Below are 12189 nucleotides of genomic sequence, written 5' to 3' on the forward strand. Positions count from 1 at the left end.
TGAGACATACCTCCGATGTATGCATTGCGAGTCGCCCTGTGCAATTCGACAAATGTGTTCACACCTAACCAGTAATCGTGGCGGGGCGGGCAGGTTCAACGCATGTGGAGAGTAGTAGCGTGGGGGCAACGTGTACCGAGGGCAAGCAGTGTCGGTACGAGAATGATATCGGTTTATCTTGTCCAGAATGTGATAAGTTCTATGTAATATATAATGTTGAATAAGGTGGAAACGTGTGTTGCGGGAAACAAGAACCTGGTATTCTAGAATGGCAGCCCATTCCCTGTCAGCCAACCCTCTTACTCTTAATGCACCCTCAGGTGAGAGAGACACCCCCTCTCCTTCTTGTCCACGGGCAAAAACCTAATCACTGCAAAACCCTAAGTAGATTTATAGTCTCAGCCTCTCCTACGAAGAGATGGAGATATCATTCACGGTCGCCACAAATTTCCGCCAACGTGTTAGTCACGTGACTTGTGCCGTTGCTTGGGCAGTCGATTGGGATATTCCTCTAAAGGGAACTCAATATATGTGTATTTCCGGGGCCTCACGGCCAATGAACGTCTATCATATGTCTAGTTCGCTAATCACAAGCCACAATACAGTCTCCACCGCAAGGAACCACTGTGAGGGCTTTAGCCAACCGAGAACAAGTCTTCCTCCCAACCAATCAAAGATCTCGACGGTTCCATTCACTTAGTAGACTATGTTTGGACTTATCTGGTTGGTTTTGGGCTCTTTGGTTCCACAAGCGCCAGTCCTTTCGCCACAATTACGGGACAAAAAGCGCTTATTGTAGGAGCATTACCTTTTGGCGGATTGGAAACCGACACGTAATGCAGTAATGACGGCCATCTGGTGTCATCTTCAAGAAACAAGCTGTATGAAGAAATGCTGTGCAAGTCGTCACCCTGTGTCCTGGGGCAGGAGGTCAATGCGGGCTCGTCACTGACAATTGGAAATTGAATGCACACCATCCATGTGAATAGAAAGGAATTTTATTCTCGCAATTTTCTTTTGGCGTTTTACGACATTTGTTTCTGGTACGGGAAGAGTGATAGGTAGAAGCCCGCGCATAAGTATCTTCCATTGAATGTATGCAGGCATCAACCCCACATCTCCTTCAATTGCATTGAGCATCAACCCATGGACAAAATAACACTGAAATGTGTTTCTTGAAACTTACTGTATCTAAACAAAGGCTTATGGCGTTGTAATCGAAAAACGAAATACTCCTGCCTCCTTCGATCAATGCACTGGTTCTCTCGTTGACCGGTATTTGGCACAAGATTAAAGTTGGATGGGAGGGGGATCTCTAAACTGAAAGCTGCCTAACTTCACCAGTTGTCCATGGTTTTAATAACTAGAATTCCATCTCAGTCCAACCAAGATGTTTTCTGTATTGAAGAAGTTGGTGGGTTCCGACCAGCCTCCTCTGAGGGACAAAAATATTCCTGCAGGACTGCAGTCCATGAACCAGGCACTGCAGAGGCGGTTCGCGAAGGGAGTCCAGTATAACAGTGAGTAGTCATTTAGCACCCCTTGTCATTCTTTTCTTTAAATGCATCTGTTGCTCATGTACATATGATACTCCCGAAGCAGCAGAGCTAAATTCGATATTTATTATGGATGCTGAAGAAACCACTGGATATGTAGAAAATACGTTTTTGAAACCTTATGGTTTAAAAATAAAGTACCTACAACATTACTGCTCAGAAACATGTCACATAAGCTCCAAACGGCTATTTACTCATCTCTCATAGAAATCCCAGACTTATTTGCACCTAGCATTCCCTGCATCTATTTTCGCAGCTGTACTTGTACTCACACACAGATATATATTTTTTTTTTTGTATTTAAATGCAGAATATATTTGAGCTGTAAACTGCTGAATAAATGTACCTGCGATTGTTTTAACATGGCACACTTTCTTGATGTATAAATGGTCTCTGAAGCATCCGTGAAAACATATTTTATGGCGTCACGCTTTAGCGGTACCTGTACGCTGGTGACCACCTTCAAGCATTCTTTTCAGAGTTGAATCAATTCGGACAAAACCACAGCAACATACAGAGATGAGATCATCTAGACTGTGGAGTCGTCCAAGATTCAGTGGACACTATCCATGTGATGATCTCAAGATCTGCCATCTAACAAAAGCAACAAAGGACATTGGTCTTCCACACAAATGGCAACTTGGGTCCCACCCCAATTGCAACACTAATAATTGTGTGTATTTGATAGCGTGCCCGTGCAAACTACGGTAGATGGTCATGGCAAAAATACATGTGAATCGAGAATAAATTAGCACATACGTACAATCTGATGCAGCAAAACCGCCACTAAACTCACCAATTACTTTCTAGAAAAAAATTCACTCAGAATGCTTGAAATGGGTAGTCATTGAAAAGCTAATAGGTGGATTCAGTATCCAGGAAAAACTATTAAATAGGAAACAGCGACGGCTGTTTAGGCTATATACAGGGAGTGCAGAATTATTAGGCAAGTTGTATTTTTGAGGATTAATTTTATTATTGAACAACAACCATGTTCTCAATGAACCCAAAAAACTCATTAATATCAAAACTGAATATTTTTGGAATTAGTTTTTAGTTTGTTTTTAGTTTTAGCTATGTTGGGGGGATATCTGTGTGTGCAGGTGACTATCACTGTGCATAATTATTAGGCAACTTAACAAAAAAAAATATATACCCATTTCATTACCAGTGAAACCAATATAACATCTCAACATTCACAAATATACATTTCTGACATTCAAAAACAAAACAAAAACAAATCAGTGACCAATATAGCCACCTTTCTTTGCAAGGACACTCAAAAGCCTGCCATCCATGGATTCTGTCAGTGTTTTGATCTGTTCACCATCAACATTGCGTGCAGCAGCAACCACAGCCTCCCAGACACTGTTCAGAGAGGTGTACTGTTTTCCCTCCTTGTAAATCTCACATTTGATGATGGACCACAGGTTCTCAATGGGGTTCAGATCAGGTGAACAAGGAGGCCATGTCATTAGATTTCCTTCTTTTATACCCTTTCTTGCCAGCCACGCTGTGGAGTACTTGGACGCGTGTGATGGAGCATTGTCCTGCATGAAAATCATGTTTTTCTTGAAGGATGCAGACTTCTTCCTGTACCACTGCTTGAAGAAGGTGTCTTCCAGGAACTGGCAGTAGGACTGGGAGTTGAGCTTGACTCCATCCTCAACCCGAAAAGGCCCCACAAGCTCATCTTTGATGATACCAGCCCAAACCAGTACTCCACCTCCACCTTGCTGGCGTCTGAGTCGGACTGGAGCTCTCTGCCCTTTACCAATCCAGCCACGGGCCCATCCATCTGGCCCATCAAGACTCACTCTCATTTCATCAGTCCATAAAACCTTAGAAAAATCAGTCTTGAGATATTTCTTGGCCCAGTCTTGACGTTTCAGCTTGTGTGTCTTGTTCAGTGGTGGTCGTCTTTCAGCCTTTCTTACCTTGGCCATGTCTCTGAGTATTGCACACCTTGTGCTTTTGGGCACTCCAGTGATGTTGCAGCTCTGAAATATGGCCAAACTGGTGGCAAGTGGCATCGTGGCAGCTGCACGCTTGACTTTTCTCAGTTCATGGGCAGTTATTTTGCGCCTTGGTTTTTCCACACGCTTCTTGCGACCCTGTTGACTATTTTGAATGAAACGCTTGATTGTTCGATGATCACGCTTCAGAAGCTTTGCAATTTTAAGAGTGCTGCATCCCTCTGCAAGATATCTCACTATTTTTGACTTTTCTGAGCCTGTCAAGTCCTTCTTTTGACCCATTTTGCCAAAGGAAAGGAAGTTGCCTAATAATTATGCACACCTGATATAGGGTGTTGATGTCATTAGACCACACCCCTTCTCATTACAGAGATGCACATCACCTAATATGCTTAATTGGTAGTAGGCTTTCGAGCCTATACAGCTTGGAGTAAGACAACATGCATAAAGAGGATGATGTGGTCAAAATACTCATTTGCCTAATAATTCTGCACTCCCTGTACGAATGAAAGGGAACTCGATTGAAAGCCATGGAAAGGAGTAAACTACATATTCATATTCATCAAGTGTACCAATTGCTGTTAACAGAGACTATATCCCTTCCAGTTGGTGAGGACTTCCTGTTCTCTATCTATGCACTTGGTTCCCACGGAGTTCAAGTTCAATTTTTACATAAACTACACTTGTTTTAGATTTTCTAGACACCCATGAGACTATTTAATATGAGAAGTTCACCCTCGCTAGTTTTAATTCCAAATAGTCCAGAAATCATGTTTTTCTTTTTAATGAATCAACATGAGCATGTTGTAATTGACAACACCCCATATGTTGGGATTCCGCTTTTCACACCTAATTATTAATTCAATCCATGTCTCTTCCATTAGGATGCTAATTAAGGTCTATTTAACTAGGCAGTTTTCAAAAGACGTTCTGTTTTTAATCAACATGGCAAGTTTATTCCATTTGCTAGCGCTCACTATGCTGGGCGTCGGCCTTCACTCCTCATTATAACTTCGTGTCACGCCTATTTCAATAGAACCAAAAATAAGCAGGGATGTCGAATTCCTATATCCTGACACCCGGAAGTATTGTTTGGGATCAAGGACAACAAGTTTTCATGTTTATAGTGTCCTTTGGAGAAGTAGGCCCAACTCTACAGTACAGGCTGCCAGTTTAGAGTACATTATGGATCAGAGAAGGGCATTGTCTGCGGTCAAGGTACTATTTGTGTTATGTTAATGCTGTTTGAACTTGTATTTTTTTATGGTTGATTAATGGAAAGTCTTCATTACTAGTGTGAGAAATCTAAGAAACTAATCTAGGCTCGGACTGCAATACCAACAGTGGTTTTCGTATAAATATGTATATGCATGTTTGAAAAGTTTAACAATATAAGGCTACGTGCTCCCATAATGCTCTGTGATTGGATGTACAGATTTATAATATATTGAAAGCAATAGTGATGATTCTTTGCTTTCGAAATAAATTGTTCACGAAAAATGCAGCTAAGAAAAAATGCATTTCGCTAAAATACTGTGAAAGGTTAGGTGCCATTTCTTTGAAGCATCACTTAGTGAAATGTGTTGATGCATGCTAGTATTTATAAAAATACTCTTAATGGAAAATCAGGCTAACAAGTTTCAACAGGATCATGGGAAACATGAAAATAAACAAGCATTTGCAAGCCGAAAGGTCTGCCATTCGTGGTCAGCCTTTTGGTTTTGTCAATGTGCATGTTGTTTTGACATGGTTTTTCTACATCTTTATAGTGTGGGAGCTGCTGGGCCCTGACCATTACAACAAACGTTGGCCAAAATGAATACGTTTTTGTTCTTTAAAAAAAAAAGCTCATAATGCCACAACGTTTATGGCACTAAAACTACTTTGTGTGCAGATATGCTTCTTGTGAAAGAAAAGAATGCCATACCTCACAGTGAATCCAATCATGAGATAAATAGAGGGAAAGAGATAGAGTTTTAATAAAAGCAGAATGGTCTTGGTTAACACCCTGACCTAATTAAGGGCCCAATTCATCTTTGCATTAATGTAGATTTACAGCTTTCATGAATTCACAAGAAGTTATAGAAGCAGGCCAGGAAATCATATTTGTGAACTGCCTATCTGATAGAGACTTCTAGCTGCGTTTAAGCGCAGGTCGAGCTACCCTTTGCCTTTTTTAGACATTTTGTCAAGGATTTTTGTCGTCTGTGTGAGGAATATGTCATCTAGTAAGACGGGGTTCAAGCTGTGTGGCACCTGTCATTGCACCATGTCAGTGACGGACTCCCATCAGGTTCGTCTCTGGTGCCTCAACAGTTACCACGACTCAGTCGTGCTACGACTGCCGGGCCATGGCTCCCAAAGCTTTGAGGGAGCAGTCCCTAAAACTCATGGTGGCCCGGCAGTCGACTTCGGTTGGCGAGACTCCTCGGAGGTCACGGTCACGGTCAAGGAGGAGGTCGCGGGACCACTCCAGGAGCCCCAAGTCCTCTTAGTCCAATTCGAGGTCCTCGGGGCACTCGGGGAAGAGGCACAAGAAGAAGTGCAAGTGGTCTTCGACTTTGCCACGCCAGTCGACTGGTGAGACATTTCGGAAATGTTGACGTTCCGTGCACAGTTCCGCAGAGCCGTTGTCAGAGCCGACTTCTCGTCTTCCACCCCCACACCACCGACACCCCCCCACACCCCCCCCCCCCCCCCCCCCCAATTTCCGGGAGCCGGAGCAATCCCAGCTCAAAGAAATAAATTTTACTAAGCCATGCGCCTCGTTTTTGAGCGGGCTGACAGAGTTCATTCAAATACCATATGTGTTTAAACTTTCAATGAACAATGTAATAATACCGGAGTTTATTCTGATGACTGGGATCTGAAAACAGTTGATTGCATGATGACTGAATTGCAGTATTTTACCGTAATTGAGAGTGAAGATATTTATCAATCTAAAGAGAATTATGATGATATGTTTTGCTATAATTATTATGGGCACCATTTCATTCACAGAGCAAGTACCCCAGAGATTATTTTTAATTACACACAATGGGAACATTGTCCAACTCCACCACAAGGAAGTTCTAAAACGTATTCTAAAAAGTTTGCATATTTTTCTGGACACAATGTTAAAAATGCTGAGTCATATTATTTTAAATTGCCATCAATGGAAAATGTACACATTATTGACAGATACAAAATTCATTTATTCGCATTCCATTGTTTCCCGGTTAGCTATAGAAGGCTATGAATATTGGTTAAAGTCGATTGACTTGATAAGTGTGTGGGGAACACAAAATTGGCTAATAAGGTGGAAGGAAGTTTGTTTAGAGCATGCCTGATACCTGTTCAAATGATATTTTTAAATGAAACTGTACAACAAAAAAGTTGTTTACGCTTAGCAAAGATTAAGGAATTGAATATGCCCAGCATTCCTGCCCCTGCAAAATTTTACAAATGCCAAAAGTATAGAAATGCAATCCAAGATCAGCTCGATGAATGGGTCCATAATGGCACGTTTAACGCTTCACTGTCACATCCTGGTGGGTGGTTATTGTGGCCAATAGATACCAATGGGTGTCATAAACATTTTATAAACTCCACCAGGGGTTTTGGAACAAGTAGGCCGGACCCTCGCTATGTGTCATCTGATCATGCGGGTATAGTAACAACATACAGTGTAGGGGAACTATGCCAGCAATGGTTGAAGAGTTCCTTACTAGATACTGTTAAAGAACACCTCAGTCTCCTGTCTAATAACACTGATTTATAGGATTTCCTGTTAGGCCCCAGAAAATGTTGCAAATGTTGCAGGAAGCCCTTATATGCAGTATATAATGCAATTTGGAAGCTTTCCCAACAAGAAGCTGCAGCCTGGTTAAGGCAAATAGACTAGGAAAACTTACAGAAGGCATTAGCTGTTATAGGTAATGGGATTAATACCCTGTCTGACCGGATATACACCATAAACAACATTGTTTCTTCTGCAATATTCATAATACTAAATGATATGTCTTCACTACACAATGGACAGAGTCAATTAAGGTCCATTATGCAGTTGGGTTGGACACTTCAAATACTGACGGCAGGTCGCGTTCCCTGGCAACATGTTACCGCAAGGGACATATTTTCCACATTTAATTTATCGCGACAACAACAACTAATTGCTATGAAAGAAGCAACTTATGTCATGTTAAATATTGAAAAGTTAGAAAAGTTCCCTTTTACTGTGGCTGAAATACCATCTGCTGAATGGTTAATACACAGGGTCATTATCTGCCTATTTCAACACTCAAATACACGTCCTGCTTAAAACACATTCCAGTAGGCGGATATGAAAGGCTGGGAGATAGTGACATTCATGAGGTGTGGGAGCTGCCCTTCTGGTATAAATGTCTCAGTGGCATGAAAGAGGTCTGTCAGCCATTCAGTGGTTTGTAAAAAGCTGTCCTTGCACAGGGCATGTAATGCTTCGGCAGCTAACTTTGCTTGTTATCTGAAGGGAGTTCCAGTCCCCTTGATTAGACCTGCGTTCCAGGTGCTTTCAAATGGCAGCTATGGTCTCAATAGTGAAAACTGTTGTGGGATGCAGGCCGGAATAGTTTGTTGTTTCGGTCTCTAAGATTGTTACGTGCTGCGGGAATGTACTTTTTCCTTCTACTAGTCAGAGGGAAGTAGCTGAGATTTGGCCCCACATTGCTACTTCTAATTTGAATTTTAACAAGTTGAGCAGACTCAAGGCTTTATTGTTTAAAAAACATGTGGCGCTCATATCTGCACATGAGACCTACGCACTTCAGGTGGCAAGGTCATCTGCAGAGATACCCTCCCTTTTAAGTACTAACTTTCCGAGACACTTTGGTGAGCTCGTGGGAGGAATATTTAATGCGTCCAGTACTACTGGAATCACACATTCCTTTAAGGCTGTTGGTTCTGGTTTCGTTCACACCTTCTCTTCTATATTCAGTTTAATACCATCAGCCATCCACTCAATATTCTCCAATATTTCAGGGGATTTCCGATAACTTTGGCTATAATACGTGGCATTTTGCTATTGCTACTTTTTCTGCACAATGGCTGTGCCGCCGCAACAAAGAGGAATGAAAGCGCTCCCACCAGCGCAGCTGTGTCATGAACGCATGATGCAGTACTTCAGCGCAACACTCCTGGAGCGATTGGAGTGTGACTGGTCTCTGTCATTCAGACAGGTTTTGCATTGTGTGCAGCCCATGTTTCGGAGCCTCTGGTGCTCGTTCGAACATGCACTGAAAGTTTGTCTCTCTACGCAGCGCTTGCTTTCATTGGAATCTGTTGATGATCTCGCTTAGGGCTCATTTCCAGGCATGCGCGTTGAGGGTGTGTTTGCTACGGGAAGCTGCTTATGAGTTGCCCTTCATAGAGGATGCAGCTCTGAACTCATTATTGGGCACACCACGGAATGCTTCTGCCTTGGCTGACACTCAGGCTTTACTACCTGCCGAAGTGGAAGATTTCCTGTCTTCAATTATCCCGGATTCGATTGGCAACTTCCAAAATGATTCTGACTTTTGAAATTCTGCCTTTTTTACTCCACAAGTTAATATTTTTAAATTGTCCTTTTATATAGGCTCAAGTGTCTTTTCACTTGCTTTTAATGACATATATATATATATATATATATATATATATATATATATATATATATATATATATATATATATATATATATAATAATATAACTTAGGTTGAATTTTAGTGACAATTATGCTTTGAACCACCAGCAAGGGGAGGGTGTTGTGTAGCCATTTAGTTATAGCTCCATGCGTGTTATTTTAGCACACTAGGCCTGCCGCTGTGCACTTTAACCTAGATATATTTTATTCAGCTTTGTTTATTATTTTAGCAATAGACACATTTGCAGTCTTGTTTTATTTCTCTCTAACTAGCTGTTTTTGCCTAGGCCAGCACTGCGTTCCTAAACAAGACATTTCATTCACTCTGTGCTTTTCTCAAGGTTGTTGGTAAACGTGGTAGCGCTTTGTCTCTGGTATTCATAGAAACATACACATCCTTACGTAGGGACATTTTCTCAGAACAGCAGCTGTTTTTTTATAAACACACTTCTCTGTGCCATACACGTTAGAGGGAGATTCCAGCAAGATGACCACAACTGTATGCTGATTGCTGAACGCTTCGCTACAGCTGCTTATGCCTCTTGCGGATTATGTCTTCCCAGGGGAGCCTGAATGGCAGAAATAGAGCTTAACATGCTAATATAGCCTAGGTAGGAATTATAGTAGTAACTCCAGTGACAATATCATATCTTTATTTTCATGCCTCACTCTCCTTGTCAACATGCTTTATTATCTAAGATGCAGTTGCTTCATTAAAACCTTATTGAAACATACACTGCCTCCGACTGTCCTTGCATATGTGAGACTAATGTAACTGAGAGAAACGGATGTGATCTGAGTGACTGCGATTTCTCTGAGGAGTCAAATGTGCCATGCTCTCGGCTGCCCAATTATCCTTGCTCTTGGGTAGAGATAAGCCACTGTTAGTTAGCCAGAGCAAAACCCGGATTAGGCAGCTGTGTCACCTGTAGTGGGTTAGACTCAGTCCCCCACACCGCAGACGATTCTGCCACTCAAATCCAGTAATCTCATTAGAATAATGAGAGCCTGTGCGACATGGTCTTCGGACTCCACGGATGTCGGCAGGGGACCCATCTGGTTTGACACCGGCGGCTAGGACCTGGGTGCCATTGGGGTCCCTTTGGTCCGATACTGTATCCAGACTGGCGCCGGTTTCTCACAGTCGGCCGCCTCCGGCGCCGGGCCATTTGTGGACGACCCTCCACACCCGGCGCCCACTGGTGGTGGAAGCTGCATTCCTCATTCCTAATGATCCGGAGCCGAAACAATGTCCCACAACGTCGATTATGACTTCAATGGCACCGAATAGACCCAGATCAGTACCTGAGGCTTACTATGAACAGCTAGGCACAGGTGAGGAGTGGGAGGGGTCTGAGGAACCGTTAGAGTACGGTTTGAAGCAACAGGACTGGTATAAGGATCTAGGAAAGAGGTCTTCAAACTGGGGGGCCTGAAGTGATCGCAGGGGGGGCCACAGACTCTGGCCAAAATAAATATTATACAGAAAACAGGCCTTTGTTTTAAGCAGAAGCATGTTATTGCAGTTTTAAAAAGGTAACAGTACTTAACTGCAATGTTTCAATAGGTTTAAACATATTTAAACATCGCCATGTTTATAAAATAATTGTGAGAAATTCTGAGGTGGGGCCCAATGAGTTTTATTTTTCAACTGGGGGGGCGCGGCATTAAAAAGTTTGGAGACCTCTGATTCTAGGGGAAGCCAGTGGACTGGATACTTCTCCAGATGCTGGTATGCTCTCACCTCCTACTGTGACTACGGAGGAGGGAGCAACGTAAGCTATTGTGGTGCGTAGGGCAGCTGAGGTCTTGGACCTAGATTTGCCTACAGTGCCAGTCAGGACTAACATCCTGACAGAGGTGCTTCAGCCGGGGGTTGCCTCATCGGAGCCAATGTTACCCTTCTAGGCAGCCATTACAGATATCCTTCTGGGGACGTGGTCCAAACCCAGCACAGGGGGTCCTGTGAATGGGACAATCTGCTACCGCCATCGACCAGCTCCAAACAACCCTAGTTTCCTCACCCAACACCCCACCCCGGAGAGCCTGGTGGTCCAAGCCTCCACTTCCCATGGTGCCTTCCCTTCCGCTCTCCCGGATAGGAAATCCCAGAGGCTCGACCAACTTGGGAAGAAGATGTTTTCTTCCTCCAGCCTGGCATTGAGGTTGTTAAACACCTCTTGCCTGTTGGGATGTTTTTCCCATACTTTATGGGATACGGTGGCACAAGTGGTGCCCCAGGTCCCCGAGGGCGTACAGGACACTCTCAACCAAGCTGTCCAGGATGGGAGAGATACAGCCAAGTTTACCATCTGGTGTGGCTTGGGCACAATGACTCGCTGGGCAGGGCGATTTCTCCGACAGTGGGTCTTCGATGCCGTGCCTAGCTGCTTACCACTGGCTTTTTTGGGATGCCCAGGTGAATTTGATGGACATGCCTTTCGATGGCTCACGCCTTTTTGGTGAGAAGGCAGACTCTGCGCTTGAGCGGTTCAAGGAGTCTCGAGCTACGGCCAGATCCTTGGGCCTCTCAGCGCCCTTTCACCAGCAGTCTTCCTATCGCCCCTTTCAAGGCTTCGGAAGGGGTGGGGTACCACAGCAACTACAGATTAGCCACCTTCCTCTGGCTTCACAGCATCCAGTGCAAGGACGAGGTCGTGGTACCTTCAGACCCAGAGGGTCTAGCCAGACATCGGCCACCACCCAGTACCCCTCTTCTGCAACACCCAAGCCCTCCTCGTATGGTTCTCCAAGACCATACCTGTCCAGTTAGAGGGAGGATTCAATTTCATCTCCCTCACTGGCGGTCCATAACATCATATAATGGGTCTTGCAGATCATACAGAAGGTCTGTTCCCTCCCTTTATAGTCTTTCCGTCCCTCTATTCCTCCATTGAAAGAATGGCTGATGGAGGATCATTTAATCTTGCTCTGCGTGGAAGTTGCTCCTGTCTTGGCTGAGGAAGCCATAGAAATGGTCCTGGTGTCAGAAGTAGGCAGCGGTTGTTATTCCTGCTA

General features: G+C 43.6%; 1 protein-coding gene across 2 annotated transcripts in view; it reads left to right on the forward strand.

Annotated features, from left to right (window-relative positions):
• Window positions 1-747: 747 nt before the first annotated feature.
• Window positions 748-12189, forward strand: part of RABL6 (RAB, member RAS oncogene family like 6) — a 383686-nt gene continuing 372244 nt past the window's right edge. For both annotated transcript variants that reach the window (XM_069241431.1, XM_069241432.1), the window contains exon 1: window positions 748-1520. In XM_069241431.1, coding sequence (XP_069097532.1) covers window positions 1391-1520 — 130 coding nt within the window. In that variant the 5' untranslated portion in view covers window positions 748-1390. The remainder of the gene's footprint in view (window positions 1521-12189) is intronic.

Source organism: Pleurodeles waltl, chromosome 6, assembly GCF_031143425.1.
Source record: "Pleurodeles waltl isolate 20211129_DDA chromosome 6, aPleWal1.hap1.20221129, whole genome shotgun sequence".
Lineage (NCBI taxonomy): Eukaryota > Metazoa > Chordata > Amphibia > Caudata > Salamandridae > Pleurodeles > Pleurodeles waltl.